General features: G+C 35.1%; 2 protein-coding genes and 1 long non-coding RNA gene across 4 annotated transcripts; 2 read left to right on the plus strand and 1 right to left on the minus strand.

Annotated features, from left to right (window-relative positions):
- Window positions 1-1631: 1631 nt before the first annotated feature.
- Window positions 1632-5753, minus strand: asip1 (agouti signaling protein 1). 2 transcript variants are annotated; one of them, XM_051895982.1, is made up of 4 exons: window positions 4711-5753; window positions 3832-4005; window positions 3529-3581; window positions 1632-2729 (listed from the first exon to the last, which is right to left on the minus strand). In XM_051895982.1, exons 2-4 carry the CDS (start codon window positions 3989-3991, stop codon window positions 2565-2567), a joined length of 378 nt encoding a protein of 125 aa, XP_051751942.1. In that variant the 5' UTR covers window positions 3992-4005; window positions 4711-5753; the 3' UTR covers window positions 1632-2564. The 2 variants fall into 2 exon arrangements, with proteins under 2 accessions (XP_051751942.1, XP_051751941.1); XM_051895981.1 differs by having other exon boundaries at window positions 4588-4734.
- On the plus strand, window positions 2877-7944 carry LOC127513870 (uncharacterized). Its single transcript, XR_007930514.1, has 4 exons — window positions 2877-3018; window positions 3803-3873; window positions 4645-4718; window positions 6203-7944. It is a non-coding gene; the product is annotated as an uncharacterized LOC127513870 (long non-coding RNA).
- Window positions 7945-12313: 4369 nt separating this feature from the next.
- eif2s2 (eukaryotic translation initiation factor 2, subunit 2 beta) lies at window positions 12314-20876 on the plus strand. Its single transcript, XM_051895974.1, has 9 exons — window positions 12314-12496; window positions 13493-13667; window positions 15843-15949; window positions 16474-16603; window positions 16693-16793; window positions 17349-17497; window positions 17720-17776; window positions 19310-19395; window positions 20348-20876. Exons 1-9 carry the CDS (start codon window positions 12482-12484, stop codon window positions 20521-20523), a joined length of 996 nt encoding a protein of 331 aa, XP_051751934.1. The 5' UTR covers window positions 12314-12481; the 3' UTR covers window positions 20524-20876.
- Window positions 20877-21578: the final 702 nt, after the last annotated feature.

Below are 21578 nucleotides of genomic sequence, written 5' to 3' on the forward strand. Positions count from 1 at the left end.
CATTTTTCTTTCATAACTGAGGTAAAATAATATCAGAATTATGTGGTTTGTTGAAATGTTTTTATAGTTCATCTTGGCAACCTAAAGTCATTCTTGTGGCTGTTTAACAAAAATACTGTGTGAATGTTATCTTAAAAGGATAGTTTTTGCCAAAAAATGACAATTCTGTCATTATTTATGTACCCTCATGTCATTCCAAACCTGCATGAAATTAACATGAAATTAAAACTGTTCCACTTGTGTCCAGTAACGATTTCTCGATAAAAACATCATGCTAGGCATTCACTGACAGACTTGTGACAATGACAACTCTCCGAAGAGAAACGAGGCCGCAGTACGCAGTAGGAGGAGCCATGAAAAATGGCAGAACCGCTGTCAGTACCAGGCCTAATGAGCCCAGACTGGTTTATTCTGTAGATAAGCAATGCCTTCGTTACTCAAGCTGCCATGCAGACACATGGCTTCAATCTAATTTGGCCCTTATTAGTTAGGAACTGTAAAATGGTGTAGTTAGCACTTATGGGGTAAAGAAATGGTCTGTAGGCCATTAGATGTACTGGACTCCTAAAATGCCTGGGAAGTGTCCCCTGAGAGACCTAACAAAGGCCTATCTTTTTGAGTTTTTTCTTTTTCCTCTCTCGCCCATTGCTTACTTTCAATGTGAACCAGCTGTGGCGTCTGGAGTCTTTAGTGTCACCCTGTGTGTGTGTTTGAATGTGTGTTTTATTACCTGTTGGACCGATAATTATTCAGGGTGTTTGGAACTGGTGTCCTTATGCTTTGATCTTGCTTTGCATAATCAGTTGTCTTTAAAGCAAGACCTTTTTAGTAGTTGCATTATAGTTTGCATTAAATACCTTTGGGATGCTTGTACACCCAGTGGTGTGCCATGCTATACTTCATTTCAAACAATTTAAACAGCAATTTGATGGTTATGTTTATGCATGTAGTTTTTATGACCTCATTAAATGAGGCAACATAGAATAGGCTATATGTAAATTATTTTATTATATTAATGACTATTTGTTTAAAAATCACCTCACAGTTAGAAAAAAAGTGAAAGTGGTGAAAAATGGTACTCTCCCAAATCTTTATAAAACAGCCCATAATTATGTGTAAGCTTCCCCAAGATAATTACCCCAAGGTAATGTTATAATAATAATAATAATAATTTTTTGTTGTTGTTGTTTTTTTTTTGTGTTCTTCATTTCAAGTATGTCCACTGATTACTTTGCTTTTTTATCTTAAAGTCTTCGTTCTGTCATGGGGTCTTGCTGTCTTATGTTTCCATACAAGGACTTTAAAATGGTTTGCCTTAATCCTATACATACCATATGCGGTGGAATCACTCAGTGGCTGATTCTTGAGAAAGAGCCCTACGCCTCTCAAGTCTAATGTTTGTAGCTTTATAACAATTTCATGCATTTAAGTCATATCTCAGTACGCTATCTATCAGACAATAAACATTAAACAAAATTAATGCTTATTTTATGGCTATAAATGAGGACATTTTGGGGGTATTATCCTCCAAACTAAAAAAAAAGAAAAAGGGGCAAGTTGTCACATAATTAGCAACAGGTCAAAAAAGAAGCTAGCAAAGGCAATGAAATGAATAAAAATCGATAGACAAATTAAAAGTTTCACTTTTTTAATTATTTTAATCTACAATGTTATGAATTTTTACAATAAGCGCAATATTCTGCTACGTTCTCCTCAGTTTATAACTGAGTAAATCGGATAGCGACCCTGGTACATTCATTGTTTGAATCAATAATGATATAGATTTGCATCCACAATTATTGTCTAGTTAAATACATGAATGTACAGAAATGTGTCATGTTTAAAATCGACCCAAGAACTATATTTACTCATCTAGTTCGCTTTTCAATAAAAATATTCCCCATTAGCCTTAAAAAAGGACAATTAGCTTAACGTTACAAGTCTTCACCAAATTATACACAGACATAGTTCGCTATTATTGCTATAGCTGTTTTTGCTTTCTGTAACATAATATGGAATATGGAATAAGCTCTCTGAATCTGTCGTTTAATTTATTTATATCTTTATTTTTACTGACTTTTATTTATTTGTGAGAGTGGTGGCGGTTGCAGTAGGCTAAACACCGACAACTAACGTTAGCCTATTTCGCGGCAATTGTGGTTGTCGTGGTGATTTTTTGTATACTGGTGTATAGCAGCTCAAACAGGTTACGGGTGATTTGACATTTTTTTCCATAAAGTGCTTACAACACAAAGTGTTCATACATACATTATTATACTTTTCATTAACGTAAACATTTTAAAATACGTTTATAAGTAATTATAAGGTAATTTAAAGTACTTTGTTAATCACCCTGGTAGCTCTCCTTTATTCCCAGGCGCATCTGACGAGCTGTCGCTATATCAGGCCGGGAAATCTCCGAAAATTCGGATTTTGGTCATGATTATATGATAGAGTGCATGGATAATCAGTTGTCTTAATCCCACAGGGTTTTATAAACAAGCCTTTAAGATAGGGACAGTCACATGATCATCCTGATCATGATAGCTTCTGTCAGAGAGTGTTCAGCACTTCGGGTAGCCCATGCGGCAGTAGCAGACGGTCTTGAACAGGCGGCAGTGGCAGAAGGCGCACTGATCGCAGCACACCGAGTTCGGCGTCTTGCAGCTGCTCCACAGCGGGACACAGTTCGGCGGCGGCGGAGGTCTCTTTATTCTGTTGCTGAATTTCTGAAACGTATAAAATTAAAACAAACATTTATATGTGCTCATTTAACTTGGGACACTTTTTTATTATTTAAAGTAGCATAAAAATAAATGAAAATTATTTACATTAAATTTGAACACAAATTACGACCGTAGCCTACCACTGTTATGGTGTCAATTAGGCTACTCCATGACCAAGGAATGCGCCTCTAAATAAACTTTCATCAAAAGTTCGTGTTGCCTACATGATTATGAGACAAAAGTGTCAGAAGAGCTTGACGTGTGATGTGTGAAGAAAACAAGTAAAATCCAGGTAAATATCAAGATGTCGTTTTGTCATATTTTATGAAAATACTATGCCTATTTAATTGGGTAAAATGGCAGCTACGAAATTAGCCTTTAGCAAAACAAAAGAGTCGACCATATTATCCCAAATTTGTTTAAAATGTATTGGCTAATTTCCACCACAGAATGCTACTAATCACAATACATTCAAAATACATTCAAAATATAGTTAAAATATTTTATTAAACATAGATAGATAGATAATTTTTTTTTAATAGGCTACTGATGCAAGGCTGTTGAATAAAAAGATGAAGATTTTATTTGGACATATTTTGTTTTTTAACATAAATATGTAATTAAACATTTTTATTATCAGCATATTAGCTTTAAACGTTTTAAATCTCCATGAACTGAAATAAATACCCTAACTGAAATATTTTATTTTTGTATCTTCTCATTATTATATAGTATGTATGGGTCAAATGTATTAAAGCTGTTTATGAATATGACATTTAATTCAATATATAACTTTACAAACCTTTTTTGGTTTCTTTTCCGGTTTCTTGTTCTTCTTAGGTGTTTTTGAAAGCCCTTCGATAATAGAAAATACAAATAAATTTGAACGTAGATCATTGAAGTTTTAACTTTCTAAATTAGTAACAAAAGTGTCAAATGAAGAATGATAAATTTATTGATGTGATATTTTTTTTTTTTTTAAATAGCACTTGGCTAGAAATTGTGTTGACCATTTCTAGTAAATTATTTACTATACTTGATTATTAATGGTGATGATTTGTTTTGTGTATTTTCAGAACTTGCGTGTGAGAGAAAGAAGCCTTACCGACTATGAGCACAGGAGGTTCATCTGTTTGGTTTTTGACTTGTAAGCTGATGGTTGTTTGGTTGGAGCTGTATTGTTCCTCCATAATAATGTGTGTGTGTACCGTGACACAGCAGGCTAAACAGAGCAGCACACAGCACAGCAACAATGACGGACTCATATTAAGACTTCACCCTGCACAAGACAATAGTTTCAAACAAATTCATAAACATAAAGGTGCAGATTTAGTGATGATCACACACACATTAGCCATATACGTTTTGGTACAAAAACTATATGTTCAAACTAAAGCCTTTAAATTCTCTCCTAGTAATTTTAAAGCCCAAAACAAACAAACAAATCAAAAAAGGAAAAACGAGAGAGAAATAGCCTTTATGATTTTGCTTTAAAATATATCCAAACTGAAGCTCAAATGGCTGTGTATATGCACAGACATTAGACGTACAGCAAACATATTCATTTATGTCATCATACACAACAACAAAACATCTACACACTATAAGAAGCAGTTTAATGCTAGTTAAAACAAACCCCAGGATTTTTCACGAAACCACGGCAGAGTCATTTTTATAGGCCAAATAGCAAGTAAAATAAGGACTGTTATATTCCTGTGCAGTTAGTTCAATATTAGTTCTAACAACCGAGAACAGTTTTCACAAAAAAATCACATACGAAACAGTTATAAATCAATTCAAATATAAAATTCCAGTTTACAGTATTTCTAGTGGCATTTGATCACAATTTGTCATTTCTCACCATGTTTAACCTCCTTTTTCTGACAATCTCCTGTTTTCTTTATATCCTCTTTCACAGTGCATTCAAAACCGAAACTACCCACTGTAATCTCCAGGAGTCGGTGTTGGGAATTTACAAACTGACCTGTCCTGGTGAGTAATGAGGCCCCCTGTTTTCCCTTTTTGTGGCTGGCTTGAGATATTCCCCGCTCCCCTGCTGAGACTGAGAGAGAAATGTCAGACAGACTTTTGTAGTCAGGAAATTCAGAAAGGGGCGAAATGATAAAATTAAGCAGGGGCGGATCCACATGGCCAGACAGAGCGGAGGGAGAGAGAGACAGACAGAGAAAGAGAGAAAGTTTGAGGGCTAAGTGTATGAGGAAAGAGCAAGTGTGTGTGTATATAGTGGTCTGAAAAAGTATTTGGACACTTACATTGCATGCACTTAACAATGCCACAAACACACTTTTGTCTGAATGAAAGTGAAAAAACTGTGGATATGCAGTTCAAATTAAAGTATTTGTCACTTTGTCAGACTTTAATATGGAACATGTTCATATTTAATGTGATGAACTACCTGTGTGAAATTCATATAAATCACCAGAACATAAAAGTCACCATGAAATCAAAATTGGCAATTCTTATTTTTACTGAAATATTGCAGTATTTATCTGTGCACATCATCATCATTTTTTTTAAATTCATGTGCCTCGTAATCTTACATCAAAATAAGTTCTGCTCCTCTGGCAGCGACATCTCTTCTCTTCCCTGATGACGCGTTCAATGGCGTGAGGGCGGGGCAACCTGTCACATGCACTCAGTGGGACCTGTTCAGGGGATTTTTTGGACTCAGTTCAGGGGACCTGTTACCACAACTTAAATAAATGCATGGTTGGAAGTTAAAAATTCTAATTTACTGTTTTAATTAAACCTTTTAAGTTTGCAAACATTATTTTGTTGAGTTCTGTTGACATAATAATGTTGATCATTACATCACCTTAATATCGTCTGTAATTTCTGTGTTTTTTGGCTTTTTTTTTTTAATTAAGTTGTAGTAACTTAAAGAAACTGTTTTGATAGCTTCAGAAATTAGCATGCTTTGCATAGGACTGGATAAGGAGAATAAATGTTGAAATTAAGTGTTCATTTATTTGTTTTTAGTGAAGGGAAAGACCTGTTAGTGTTTAAGTTCTGTTATGTGTGAAGAGTTTCTGTAATGTTGAAGTTTTTGTGGTTATCATTGTGCTGAAGAGTAGATACATGAAGGTAAACACTAGTGACTCTATAAGCAATGACTGCGCTAATGCCAGTGACAAGTAATATCATACTTGTTCATTAAATACACATTTTATTTAAGTTATGTTAGCATGTGCAATGATAGCTGCTGACTTGAACTGAAATAGATCAGATTAATTGGTTCCAGGGCTACAACTCTGGTAGTTGGAACGACTTAATTTTTTTGAACAATCAACTTAAAAATTTGTGTTATTTGTGCTAAATTAATTTTTTGTTGTTGTTGTTGAGCCAACACATTATTTTTTAGAGTGTAAGATCCACCAATAGCAAACCACAACCATCAATAATTATACACAGAAAACAACAAGCTGAGTAAATTTACTTTTTGTTTTTCCTCTCAGGGCAGGTATGATTGTTGCAAGATCATCTGAGCAAATTACCAAAAGAACACGCATTTGGATGTTCATTTTAAAAGGATTTGTTTTCTCCGTCATCCGTTTTCAATACAGTGACACTCTTCATGCATTTCACAACACTTTCAACAACAGTTTCTGCACAATATCAAGAGGCCATTTGAAAAGTGAGACAGTCAGTGGGAAGAACATTTTGACCAGCAGATGACGCTAATTACTTTTCAGAGGTTTGGAGTTAGTCCACTAAACCCAAAATCACATTTGTCTGTTTGGAAACCTGTTTTCTCTTAGAGTTATGTTTTAAGCAACTTCTTACTTCTGATTTAGACCTCTCACCTTCTGACCTTTGAATCAAATGTTCATAACAAAATCATGTATTGGTAAACATTGTTCTCCAAAAATTGTTCCAAAGAGAATGCCCAGATGTTACAAATAGATTCAATGTGAACTGATGGTGTGCGATAAACACGGAAATGAGCTGATTCCATCTGCTTTAGGCTGCGATAGCTGAGCCCACCCACAGATACAATACTGCTTTACGTGTAAGTATATTTGCTGGGATGAATGTAAAACATTTATAAGGTTTTCTATAAAGCCCTGAATTTTATTGCTGTATACTGAATTATGTCACATTACAGAATTAAAATGAGTTGTGGATGCTGTTATATGTTTAAAACGAATGTATAAAAGGAAACAATCACGTCAGTCTTGATTTTTTTTATTGTTTTTTAGCTGGCTCAGTGGTGGTGACATTACATTCACATATTCAATGCCAAAGTATGGAAGTACATTAGGTAATTAGATCTATCATTTGCTCATCTGGACGCTGACAGAGACTTGGAAAAACTTTTGTAAAATCAAAGCCATGGAGCTGCAAGAGGGAAAGTCAACTGAGTGAGTGCCGAACATTGCTGTCAGGGGATTTGGGAAACCTTTGAATCATCTGAAATGAAGAGATGCTGTAAATGTGGGTTCGACAGGGTCTGGACAAGCTCTGATTTACCTCTAATGCTCCTCCATCCCTCATTATTTGTATGAAACTGAAAATTGTGCCAGTTGGGTTGTGCAAAAGCATACAACCCGAACCAAAACATAACCATCAAGGCCAATGATTGTAATAGCAAAATATGTAAAGTAGTATGTTTTCACCATCTCGTACAAATACTATGAATTACCAGGATCATGTTTTGGCTCCCCTAAATTGTGAGATTTTGGATTTGATAATTACATTTACTGCAAAATATTTTATATATATATATATATATATATATATATATATATACATTTTCTTATTCAGTGGCCTATTTTAGTCTTTTAAGATTTGGTTAAGAGAATATTTTGAATTCAGTTTATTTTTCTTACCTCATTGGCATTTGTCAATAGTAAGATAATGCTTAAAGAAACAAGACCCTATTTCCTAATGGTTTATGGAAAAAGAAAAATTCAAAATCTTAATATCCTATGCAGTCTTGCCTCTCAAGCACATTTTTGTCGTTATAGAACATTATTTTATTATGAAAATGTTAAACCTACTCTTTTCCATACAATAAAAATACATGGTGATCTCTGGGCATCAAGTTGATTGTGATTTTGCCTTTTTTATTTTATTCTTTGAGAGAAATCACGTTTTGAACCGTGTTCCTTAAACACTAAACACTACACTAAACATTATCATGTCTCACATCTATCTTGATGCGATTCACGAATGGCTCATGTTTTATAAGCTTGGTGCTAAATTGCTAAGGTGATAAACCGGTTGTCAGTTTGATTTAGTTGCTAAAGAAAAGCTAAATAAAGTTTTATAATAAATGATATCATAAAACTATCATTCTTTTCCTCCCAAGAACAATAGTTTGCAGCACATGGTTACAATTCAACCTTTAATGGCACAGTCTGGTTAACCATGATTTAATATGAACGGACAGAATCTTGCATATTTTAAATGGTTTGCAGCATTTGTGATCTTTTCTAATACTTTGTTCTCTTTAATGCTTAAATCTCCAATCTTAGATGTAACTGTTCTGAATTTACCATGAAAGATCAGAATGTACATTTTTGACTGAACATTTAAAGTGTATTAGAGCTGAATCATTTCACTTTCAATTATGAGTTCTTTTCATGCAGATTCATTTTGAACATTAAATGTTTTTCACAACACTGTAAAAAATATTTTCATGATTTATCACAACATTTTTTCTTTTGTCAAATCAACTTAGATGATTAATGTGTTTCAGATCACATATATTTTGAGTTTCTGTTGATTAAACCAATCGCCTTCATTGTATGATCTCAATTTTTTAATTTCAATGAATTCAAAGTTTTAAGGCAACCAGGTAACTTGCTTTTTTAAGTTAAACCAACAATCCTTTTTTTTAAAGTGAATAAAAAGGCTAAAAAACATATTGTGTTTTTACAGGGTAAAAATCCTTTGACACATTGATTAACAGATTGTTTAAAATTTTAATATTTCTGTATTCAGAAGATGTGCTTTGCACATGTAGGATTTTGAAATCCCTAATGTAAAATTAGTTAAATATGCTTGTTTAAGTTTTTCTATGAGAATTAAAAACTGAATCACAAAATCACAAACATTTTATAAGAATTTGATTGTGGTAATAATAAATGAAATCATTTTAATTTGGCCAATGTGTTTTTATTTTTGTAAGTCACAAATTTTCACTGAAATATGAGATTTTGTAAATAGACCTTATATAAGATAAAAGAATAAACTAAAACAATATTCATTTGTGAGAATGAAGTGAAGTATATGAAACCGAAATACAACGGAAAAGACATGGAATATTTCGGTATAGGAACTGACACCAAATAAACTGTGATGCGTGATTCTACATATGTTTCCATTTTCAGCATACAGTTGAAGCTATTATGTAGTTTGGTAATACCATGGGTAGAGAAACCTTTGATTTCAACATCTTACATTTAGTTTCAAAGCCATATTCCTATCCGGTTTCCGAAATCACAGAACAATATGTCTTTGAGATCAGTGGAAAACTGCCCGTCATGTGCATAAGTGCCCACAGATTCTAATAGTTCACTATCTGTCAACCTGATTTAAGGTTTTGCAAACTCCATGCTATTCTCCTAAGCCCGTGACATGTGTATATTTTCAGTTTCACCAATGCTAATGCTGTACATATAAACTTGAAATGGGCCTATAATGAAAATAAGACGTCTTGGCATAGCTTCAGTGTTTTGATTAGTAATGTGTATTTGTATAGTCTAAAAACAAGGCTCAGCCTCTACCAGAACTAAAGTAACAGATTTTTTACATTAAAAATGCATTTGTAATTCACTCAAAGGCAGCAATGAACCGGTTAGGTGAACATATATAGCGTATTTTCTGGCTGTTAAAAAGCCCAAAAGAGGACACAAATTGAGACACAAACAGAGAGAGTCAGAGAGAAGGAATAAGACATTTTACCTTCTGCACATATTGGATTTTCTTGTCTGGATTTCTGTCTTCCCTCCCATGCTCAAAAAGCATAAACTACTTATTTCCTAAGCAGATTTACACATGAATACATTTTCTTTCACAGCTTGTGGTACGAGTTTACTGAGAAAAAAAGAGCTGCTCAGAGCAAATGTAGTATGGAGAATGCATATATTAGCAGTAATCCACCCCTTAGGTACATTATACACCCTGAAAGTACTGCTGATCTACTGCTGGCCTCTGTACTTATCTAGCATGTATAGTGTCTATGATATATTACATATAGGGGAGACCATGGCTAGCTGTGACTCTTCTTACTCTGGAGACACAAATTTTAAAGCCTAAAGCTGCACAACAGAAACCAAACATTAAAAAACCTAGGATTTTCAGCAAAGGGTTTAGGTTAAAAATACCTTAATTTAAGAGAGTTTTGAACTAAAGGTGTTTTTTTCTTACAAGATCTTAAGATATAAGAAAATAAAATCATACATAGCCTAATAATTATATAAATTATATAGGGATTGGGGATATATATATATATATATATATATATATATATATATATATATATATATATATATATATATATATACAGTGCCACTTGAAAGTTTGTGAACCCCTTGCAGAAAATGTGAAAATTTTTTTAACAAAATAAAAGAGATCATACAAAATGCATGTTATTTTTTATTTAGTACTGTCCTGATTAAGATATTTTACATAAAAGATGTTTACATATAATTCACAAGACAAAAAAATAGTTGAATTTATTAAAATGACCCCGTTCAAAAGTTTGTGAACCATTGATTCCTAATACTGTGTGTGGTTACCTGGATGATCTACAACTGTTTTTTTTGTTTTGTGATGGTTCTTCATGAGTCCCTTGTTTGTTCTGAACAGTTAAACTGAGCTCTGTTCTTCAGAAAAATCCACCAGGTCCTGCAGATTCTTCAGATTTCACGCATTTTTTGCATATTTGAACCCTTTCCAGCAGTGACTGTATGATTTTGAGATCCATCTTTTCACACTGAGGACAATTGAGGGACTCAAACACAACTATTAAAAAAGGTTCAAACATTCACTGATGCTCCAGAAGAAAACATGATGCATTAAGAGCCGGGGGGTGAAAACTTTTTGAATTTGAAGATCAAGGTAAATTGTACTTAATTTGTCTCCGGGAAACATGTAGTTGTCTTCTGTTGCTTTCAAAGGGCAGTACTAGAGGAAGAAAATTGATATTTAAACAAAATAAGAAAAATTTGGACATCTTTATCCTGTTCAAAAGTTTTCACCCCTGAATCTTAATGCATCAAGCTTCCTTCTGGAGCATCAGTGAATGTTTGAACCTTTTTTAATAGTTGTGTTTGAGTCCCTCAGTTGTCCTCAGTGTGAAAACATGGATCTCAAAATCATTCAGTCACTGCTGGAAAGCGTTCAAATATGCAAAAGATGCTGGAAATCTGAAGAATCTGCAGGACCAGGAGGATTTTTCTGAAGAACAGAGCTCAGTTTAACTGCTCAGAGCAAACAAGGGACTCATGAACAACCATCACAAAACAAAAAAAACAGTCGTAGATCATCCAGGTAACCACACACAGTATTCAGAATCAATGGTTCACAAACTTTTGAATGGGGTCATTTTAATAAATTCAGCTATTTTTTGTCTTGTGAATTATATGTAAACATCTTTTATGTAAAATATCTTAATCAGGACAGTACTAAATAAAAAATAACATACATTTTGTATGCAAGGGGTTGATTCTGCAAGGGGTTCACAAACTTTCAAGTGGCACTGTATATATAAAATCCTTAAATGTTACATCAAAACCAATCTCTCATTGCAGAGGATGACCTCATGGATCAGGATACGTTGCAGTTCATTGACAAACAGGTGTTTAGGAAAGTAATGTGGTGGGTTTTTTATAGGCCTATTTTGGAGAGAAAATAAATCGAACAGACCTTTTACCTCAGGGGCTGTATTTGAGCTAAAAAAAAGTGAAAAGTTCACATTCATGTGGTCTATGATTGCAAGTATCATTGTAACATAAGTGACATTGTTGGCAAAAAGCAGACAGGAAAGGAGGAAGCAGGAAAGGGTTTAGTTCTCTGGGAGCCAGGGATCCCACCGCAATTTTAAACAGATTAGAGGAATGAAATGGTTTGCAAGCCAGTATGAACATAAAGAACAAAAGTAGGTTCACCTCTGGAGGAAGGGTTTGAAGATATAGTAGTGTAGATTCAAAGAATGTGAAACCCTCCAGAGTCACGATGTTTACACCTCCTCAAGCCATACAGTTTAGAAACCAATTGTGTGCATTATATCCCAAGATTTACTGTAACATATAAGAGTCTTTCTTCTAGCACACTCATTTGTTCATGTAAACACTCTCAAGCTTGTGTCAGCATTAAGGGTTTTGGTTCATGAGCTCCAAATAATCTCTCAAAACAAGACATAGAGGGACTGGGGAGTTCTGTAATGCCTATCGTACAACTGAGATGCAGTAGAAGTCACACATTTCTGTGTAAAAACATTTGTGTGCCACAACTGTGTTAGTTAAATATAGGAATTTTAAAGTTTAGGTAACAAACGTTGAGACGAAATGGTAATAGGTTTCCCTGGTCTCCTCTACGTAAATTTACAGACCCAAACTACAACTACCATCATGCAACGCGCCAAGCCCAATCTAACGCGCATGCGTACGGAGCTCCGCCCGGCCTGATGCAAGCAACGCGCATATCGAGGAAAGGTGTATCGTGAAGAATAGTCTATTATAACGCTTATTTTTCTGCGTCTTGCGTTTTCACAACAAGTCGAAACCATGTCAGGAGACGAGGTTGGTAAACAATCGTTGTTTTAGCAAGATATTCTGTTAATGTAGCTTTAATAAGACAGTCAAAAGGGAAGGACAATTGGGCCTACTAGTAAAGGCTGTGAGGAAACATGTGCACTGCTCGTCTTTTCTAGATCTTTTTTGTCATTTGTCAGCTAGTTTGATAGTAAATATCTTACGCTTCTTTAATTGTCTTGCCATTTTATTTGACGAAAAGTAGTATGGTACAATCATGGAAAATTAGACATGATACTATGTGTGTTTTTTGGACATTTACCATAGTAATAGTGTTTTTGAACAGATATTAGGGAAATACCCTTGTTACTTGGACGTGGTAATGTTATTTTGGACGAGTACCATGTTTTCATGAGTCCTCATGATACGACCAAGTGTTTTGTACATTTACTATGGTGCTACCATGTTTTGTTTGCACGTACCTCGTTAATACTGTTTTTGTGGTACCGTGGTTTCTATATTACTGTGTTTTTGACATGTATCATGCCATTACCATGGTATTCTTGAAGAATCATGCTAATACCATGGTATATGAATATAGTTATTATTCAGTAAACAGCGTTTCATACAAAAAAGTACCCCAAACTAGTAAAGTACCAAGTACCTTGGATTACTATGTGAATGTACATTTCAGCACCATGGTATATATCAAAGTAGTGCAGTATTACAATGTGTTACACGTCCAAAGAATCTTGACATTTATTGTCTTGTGATTCTTAACATTAATACAATTAAACTTAGGATATTTCAGATGCTGTAAATGACAACTTTAGTTCTTCTACTCAGATAATTGATCTGTTCTTTTTGTGCAAACCAAAAGTAGGATCAAAAGCCAATTACGGTTGACATTATCTTAGAGCGCTTTAGTATTAGTTCTCATTGTGCGATAATTGCTTGCTAGCATTATTTTGCCCTTTTTGATGTCTGTTGACAGCCTTTGTTCAATGTTGCCTCATTATTAAACTCCTATTGTCATACTTCCAGATGATATTTGATCCCACTATGACCAAGAAGAAGAAGAAGAAGAAGAAGCCTTTCATGCTGGAGGAAGATGGTGGTGAGGGAGATGAAGGCCAACAATTGGAAACAAAAGAGATCGAGGCTGACGGGGGCGAGGAGAAAGAGTTCGATCTTGATGAAGATGAGGGGAGGAAGAAAGGTAAATCACATGCCATTCTATTGTGCATTTGTGCTGTTATTTTTTGTTCACTGCCTACTTACCCGTGTTAATAAGAGAGGTATATAGTATGGAAACTCATTTGTGGGATATAATCTTGCAATTTGGACTTAATATCTCACAGTTCAGTCTTTTTTTTCCCTTTCTCAGAGTTATAAAATCAGAATATATTATCTTGCAATTCTGAGAAAAAAGTCAGAAATGTGAGATGTTAACTAGCAATTAAAAAAATTAAAAATTGTGAAATAAAAAGTAACTTTGGGCTGGTACTTGGTGGCTTTTCGACCGAAGGTACCAGGGTCTAAATGAAGTTCCAGGTAAAAATTTCGCTCTCAGAAAGTCCCTGCTCATGAGGTAGTACTTTTTCAAAGTTCAGGGGCACGTTCAAGCTCAAACCGGTGCGCAACGTTTTGCTACGGGTTCCGGGTTGAATGACGTTTCTTGGAAACGGTGTGCAACGGGGTTTGAGATATGTTTTCTCTTGTTTGGTGGGTGTGTCAAAAATGTCAGCCCAATCAGCATCAACATGTATATAAACCACACGGTATTACAGAGACAGCTCGCACAATGGGTCCAAGTAAAGTCATTTACAAATGTGTTCTCTTTTATTCTGGATGGCAAGGGCAGTGACTGTAACATCGAGCGTATTTTGCAGTATTAAACACGTATTTATACCGACTTCATCAGGCTCCGAAAATTCTTCAAAAAGAACACAAAGAATAGCCTTATCAGCTGCCATAGTTGCAACTCTTGCGTCATCAGAACAGGGTGTTCAACGCACCACCGTTTCCGTTTAAAAAACGTTTTGTTGGGGCTGAACGCAGTCCAGGTATTTTCGGGGGTGGGACTTGGGCACTGAACATACTGATTGGCTGAGAACCTGCAGCATTTTGATTAGTTGAGTCCACGCAGCATTTTATTTCAACCACCATTTTTAAAAGTTTGTTGCGGTGCATACAGTAAGATTTGTTTGCTATTCGAATCAACAAAAAATACAGCCGATGGACTGATGATGAGGTTCAGGCTTTATTAAGCTTATATGCGGAGGACGAAATCCAGCAGAAACTGGAAAGTTAGAGGTGTTTCCACCGAAATTACACAGAACAATTTGTCCCAGGAACTTTTTCCCCCCCCCGACCTATTGCTAGCTGCATTTCCATAGCGATCTAAAGTACCATGAAGATTAGTCTGGTGACGTAGGACTGCGCGCAATTTTCTAGTTCCCGCTGGATTTCGTCCTCCGCATACAAGCTTAATAAAGCCTGAACCTCATCGTCAGTCCATTGGTTGTATTTTTTTTAAACTCCATTGTTGATTCGAATAGCAAACAGCTCTTACTGCACACACTGCAACAGACTTTAAAAAATTATGGTTGAAATAAAATGCTGCGTGAACTCAACCAATCAGCAAGTTCAGCGCCCAAGTCCAACCCCCGAAAGTTCCTGAACTTTGAAAAAGTACTACCTAGCGAGCACGTACTTTCAGATGGGGAATTTTCTTCCCAGAACTTCATTTAGACCCTGGTTCCTGCGGTCGAACTGAGTACCACCCCAAAGTTTCTAGTTCCTGGGAAAAGTTCCTGCGATGGAAACGTGGGGGGTGGGCAAATTGTTCCAGGTAATTTTGGTGGAAACGCTGCTTAATTAAGTGAATGCTTAATTTTCCCCAGCATTTCCTACCGCTATTTTGATTTTTATGATTCAAATACAATAAAAAACCTCACTGTGTACATGAACTTAAACACTCCAAGGCACTTTTAAGTGTCCAAAAAAGATTTTTTTGTATTTACAACAACAACAACAACAAGTAACAAATTGCAATAAATTAACAATAACAAATAACCCCAAAAGTGCACTTAAAATCTTTTTTTGTGTGTGTTGAAATGATTCACTGAAATTTGCTGAAAAACAGAATTTTTCCTGCATAAAACCGGCCTAGGAAATGTAATGGGCACATAAAAAGCACATTTAAAACAGTGTCATGTTCGATTTTAGCATTGGCAACAGAAAAATATGCAGTATTGTTATTAAATATTAATTGCAAAAATCCATTATATTACCCAGTGCTGCTTTGGACACTAAATGTTTATTGCTTCTCAGTGAAATCTTGTATAATCCAAAAGTGTGACTTGTTCAATTTTACTTTGTGATGATCCAGAAACATCAGATGACCTGGATGATTTAAACTTCTTCAACCAGAAAAAAAAGAAAAAGAAGTCCAAAAAAGAGAAGATTTTCGATGCCGAGCTTGAAGAAGGAATGAAGGTCAGTTGATTGTTTGCATATGTATAGTTGTTAAAGGGATAGTTCACCCAAAAATGAAAATTCTGTCATCATTTACTCACCCTCAAGTTGTTCCAGACCTGTATGAATTTCTTTGTTCTGCTAAACACAAAGGAATATATTTGGAAGAATGTTTGTAACCAAGTAGATCTCGCCCCCCATTGACTACCATAGTATTTTTTTTTTTCCTACTATGGTAGTCAATGGGCGGCGAGATCTGCTTGGTTTTACAGAATTTTGTAGAATTTTCATTTTTGGGTGAACTATCCCTTTAAAGTTTTGATTGTTTTCATGAGCCTAATTGCTTTGCATTGAAGATGTTTTGACCATGAAAGAGCTATCTTTCAGTGGCCTTGGTTTCCTTTCAAAAAATAAACTGATATCTGAGCCTTCACATCAGATTATCATTGCATTTTCTAGTTTGTTCTGTTCAACATTGTTGCTCGCCCATCAACAGCCATTGTCATGCATCATCGTGAACTAAATAAATTATATATTTCCAAAAGGAGCTGAAGATCGAATCGGAGCCGTCAGAAACACAAGAGGACGATGACTTAATGCTGCCCGCTAAGAAGAAGAAATCCAGAAAAGGCAAAGATCTTCAAGAGGACACAGAAAGTCAAAGCAAAGATGATGGTAAGAACATGACCTCAGCTCTATTATATAAAGTGCTATACAAATAAAGGTGACTTGACTTGAATGATTGTGTGGTGTTTGTGTGAAAGGTGTCGAAGATGAGGACAGTAAAACCACCGATGACATCACATTCAGCTCACAGACAGGCCCTGCCTGGGCAGGATCGGAGAGAGACTACACATACGACGAGGTGAATGGGAACATGTATTTCCAAGCTTGTGGTGCAGAACATGTGTGCTTGTTTCAGGTGATAACTTGATAAAGGGCCTGAGACTGCTGCCATCTGGTGCATTTGTTGGCAGAAAAGCTTTTCTCTGCTAACTTCTCTTTCATGAGTTATGTTTGGAATTACTACAGCTGGTGTCAAGATGAGTTTTAGTGGATGTATGAAGTCTGTTCTCATCAAGTTCACACAGGTGTAGTTCATCACGTTAACTGTGGACACTTTCCAGTAACGTTTGACAACCAGAACGTGTCACAATGCTTTTACACAATGTCTTTAAACAATGGCATATATATATATTGTTTTAGTATTTCCTTTTTTGTGCTAATTTGTTACCTCATACAATGGCAGCCATATATTAAGTATAGCATAATGTCCAAGTACTTTTTGGGGACTGCTTTATATTTAATCAAATTCTGTAAAAAGATCTTTATATTAAGCTTTGTGTTTGTACCACTGTTTTCTCTTTAGATCATGACTGCTCTCAATTAAAAATGACTGAAAATATCACATTATTTTTAGCTTTTGAATAGAGTCTTTAACATCATGCGGGAAAAAAATCCAGACATGGTCGCAGGAGAGAAGAGAAAGTTTGTGATGAAGCCTCCTCAGGTTGTCAGGGTCGGCACAAAGAAGACCTCCTTCGTAAACTTCACAGACATCTGCAAACTGTAAGTCGAATCTCAAAATTGTCAAGCTGTTTTCTAGAGTTGTAATGAAACTCTTAATTTGCTTGAGTTTGAATTGATTTGAAATGCCATTATCTTTGCATTTCTCTTGGGCATTTCAATAGCAGCCAATCAAAAATTCACATCACACATTTGCAAATGCAATCTTTGTTTTGTATGGTTCTTAACACTACTCTTATTTTTATTTTATTATTTTTTGGTCAGATTGCATCGACAGCCAAAACATCTTTTGGCATTTTTGCTGGCTGAGTTAGGTACAAGGTGAGTTTATTTTATATTATTATTGGCTCTTATCATGAAAAGGCTGCAACTTGGTGTCTTTATTTCCATGAGAACTATTGGATATGTTTGGTAAACTATTATCTAGCATAAAATTAACACAGCATGACAAGTAGCTAGTTTTCCACACCTGAAATTTCTGTTTTTCCTGCACCTTAAAATGGTGATTTTAACCTTAATTAACAGCATCAAAAATTTGACAGTCTGTTGAACTGATGTTCATTTATTGTAGTAAAAAAAATATTATTAAATTATTACAAAAAATGTTTAGCTGCCTCAACTAAAGTCACCATGAAATCAAAATGACAGTTCTGACTGATCATCTGAAGCGAATAGCTACACGCTAGAGCGGCACTGACTTTTAAAGGGAATGGGAGATGACACTCTGATCGGTTTTTTGCACCCAAAACACCCATAACTCATTAAGAGACTTGGTAAAACTCTTTTGGACCATGTGCCTGGCGCACTGACCTTTTTTTTTTTTTTTCCGTCGTTAAACTAGCAAAAGTGGGTTTGGACACACCCTAAGTGCACCTGTGCCATGCGCTTCAGACCATGATCTTAGATTGTTAAAATAGGGCCCCTAGTCAAATCTTGAAATATTGTAAATTCTTTATGGTGTATGTACAACAAAGTTATTGAAAATTGTTAATGTTTTGGAAATAAATCTGTAATAAGAATTTCAGTTTCATTTTTTAATTTTGTTCAAAATATCGTGATATGTATCGTATCGTGAACCCACGATAGGGAAGAAAAGACAATCACATCTTCTGTTTCATGCTGACTTTATTCAGTAGTTTTAAAAATTGTATTTTAAATTTTATACAAAGAAAAAAAAGGTGAAGTGCTTCTTTTCACTAACTACTTGCTACAAAAGAGTTTCTGACCCCTTTTTTTTTTTTTTTTTACGCTGTTCATGGAAAGAGCCTATTGTCAGACATCTGTCCATATGTAATCTAAGTGAACTGTTTTTGTTTTATGGGGAGCACCACTAAACCAGTGGTTGTTTATCTTCGTCAGATGATCATTAACCCTGCAAAATATCGTCTCGGTGTCTGGCAAGCTCACAGTTTGTTTTTCCAGTGTCTCTGTGCGACTGAAGCACTCCACCAGAACACTTCATTTTCACTTTTTGCTAGAGGCGTTTCACATGTGTCAGAGAAACCTAAATCAGTTGAGCAAGGCATTGCTGCTCTAAAGGGAGCGACTGACCCTGTGATGGTTTCAGAAGGCATTAAAATATAACCAGGCTGCTTTCATTGCTCAACTCTCATTTCAGCACCTCATTGTGTCCACTGACATGCATCTCAGAAGACATATGACACAGGAAATCCATCGATTTTGCCTCCTGGATATTTACAGATGATGTCTTATACATGTGTAGAATTCCTTCTTTCTGGAAGTTTGCGATTTGGAAAAAATATTGAAATTAATTGGTGGCGTTTTCCCTAAAATCAAAGTACTGAAGAGCCTTTTTATTTCAGAAATGCACTAATCACTGTTTTCACTTTTCAGCGGGTCCATAGATGGAAATAATCAGCTCGTCATCAAAGGCAGATTCCAGCAGAAACAGATAGAGAATGTCTTAAGAAGATATATAAGTGAGTGTTTATTTGACTGTTCAGTTAAATGTTCTTAAACAAACAGTAGTTGTGCTAGTGTACATTTATGCAAATGTAAATGACATGTATTAGGATTCACTGAAATTCTGATATAATCAATGTTATAGTACCTGTCAAATGTTTGAGAATTTTTTTTATTTTATTTTTTTATGTTTTTTTGAAAGATGACTTTTCTGCTCACCAAGGCTGGATTTATTTGGTCAAAAATGCAGTAAAACAGTAATATTTAAAAATGGTCATTTTAAATTGTTTTAAATATTTTGAAAATGTAATTTATTCCTGTGATGAAGCTTCCAGTCTTTAGTCACATGATCCTTCAGAAATCATTCTAATATGCTGATTTGCTGCTCAAGAAACATTTATTATGAATGTTAAAGACAGTTTTTGCTGCTTAACATTTTTGTGGAAACAACGAAACCATTCAAACATTTGTGGTAAGAATAAAAAAAATTAAAGAAATTAATACTTTTATTTATTAAGGATGCATTAAACTGATCAAAAGTGACACTGAAGACATTTGTAATGTCACAAGATTTCTGTTTCATAAATGCTTTAATAAATGAAATAAATAAATTGAATAAATGCACACTGAAGATTGGAGTAATGATGCTGAAAATTATGCTTTGCATCAGGAATAAATTACATTTTGAAATGTATTAAAACAGAAAACTGTTTAATTTGTAATAATATTTTGCAATATTACTGTTTTTACTGTAATTTTGGTTAAACAAATGCAGCCTTGGTGAGCATAAGAGACTTATTACAAAAAAAAAAGAAAAAAGTTGTACAAAGAAATTGTAATGTTTCCAAACTTATATATATAATGTATAGTTTGTAGAATCCCTTTATTTTTTTTATTTTTTTATAAATATTATTGCTCCACATTACATGAGGAAAAACCAAATTGATCCTAACCGTTTTTGTCTTGCAGAGGAGTATGTGACATGCCACACGTGTCGGTCTCCTGACACGATCTTGCAGAAGGACACACGTCTTTATTTCCTGCAGTGCGAGACGTGTCACTCCCGCTGCTCCGTTGCCAGCATCAAGACCGGATTCCAGGCTGTGACGGGCAAGAGAGCGCAGCTGCGTGCCAAAGCCAACTAACGCCTGTCCTTCGACCATCACCCACCTTATACGGCCCATCTGAACACCTGTACTCCACGGCCAAACTCAACAAATCCACTCACAGCCGGGTTACTACAGAATCTGTGCTCTGTTCAGGAAGTCTGAAATTTAGAACCGAGTTCTCAGCCATCTCTAATACAACACTTAATTTCCTTTAGCTCCTTTGAGCTCTGAAATCGCCTATGCACACGAAGAGAGGTTTGATTTGTTGGGTCTGGCTGTGGAGAACAAGGAGCCTGGAGGATTTTATGAATGAACTGTTGGTGAAATTTGTTGTTGCTGTATTACCTGCAGAGAAACAATTAAAATAAAATGCATACCAGCTGGGCAAACACGTGCAGTGTATGATTCTGGAAAGAACTATGTCTTTGTCTAGAGAGTTTGGATGTGATCAAGAAAGGCACATTAATTTGCTTGAAATGTACTGTATGCTTTATGTAAACAGACGCTAATATTTTAGCCTCCTAAGTTTTTCTGTACTTTAAAAGGATAAATATGTGTTGATTAAACATCTATTAAAAACTGCAAGAACATTTTTTAAAATATTATGAAAAATGCAGTATACAATTTTTACTTTTTCATGTGTTAAGTGAAACTAATTGGGCTTATTTTCTATGTGCAATGTTTTTTCTGCACCTGATGAGAATTATTGAATCTAAAATGTGGATTAAAATTCAGATTGAAGGGAATTGTTTATATTTTTTTTATACTCCATATTATATATTTTTGGGGAAAAGAGGCACACTTTATCTAAAAATATTTTTAAATGGACTTTTTTCGTCTTTAATTTTTCATTTTATCTCAACAATAGTACATGTTCTGCTTTTCCACAGTATTTCTTCAGGAAAGGCTCATTTTTATTGCTGCGCAGATTCTTTAAAGCTGCAGTCCGTTACTTTTGGCGCTCTAGCGGTTAATAAACAGAACTGCATGCGTCTTGCGGAAGAACATTGTAGCCTGAGCTACTTCTGTTTATGTTTATAAGTCACGCAGGTACTGTACTACTCCGCAGTGCCATGACCTGAACAAGTCTA

Source organism: Ctenopharyngodon idella, chromosome 6, assembly GCF_019924925.1.
Source record: "Ctenopharyngodon idella isolate HZGC_01 chromosome 6, HZGC01, whole genome shotgun sequence".
NCBI classification, from domain to species: domain Eukaryota; kingdom Metazoa; phylum Chordata; class Actinopteri; order Cypriniformes; family Xenocyprididae; genus Ctenopharyngodon; species Ctenopharyngodon idella.

Excerpts from the sequence above, each read along its gene's own strand:
- asip1 (XM_051895982.1), bottom strand. The coding sequence starts at position 3,991 with ATGAGTCCGTCATTGTTGCTGTGCTGTGTGCTGCTCTGTTTAGCCTGC. Across the intron at positions 3,582-3,831 it reads ACCTCCTGTGCTCATAGTCG|GGCTTTCAAAAACACCTAAG; the intron begins GTAAGGCTTCTT and ends CTATTATCGAAG. Across the intron at positions 2,730-3,528 it reads CGGAAAAGAAACCAAAAAAG|AAATTCAGCAACAGAATAAA; the intron begins GTTTGTAAAGTT and ends TATACGTTTCAG.
- eif2s2 (XM_051895974.1), top strand. Across the intron at positions 16,604-16,692 it reads AAGTCAAAGCAAAGATGATG|GTGTCGAAGATGAGGACAGT; the intron begins GTAAGAACATGA and ends TTTGTGTGAAAG. Across the intron at positions 17,777-19,309 it reads CTGGCTGAGTTAGGTACAAG|CGGGTCCATAGATGGAAATA; the intron begins GTGAGTTTATTT and ends TTCACTTTTCAG.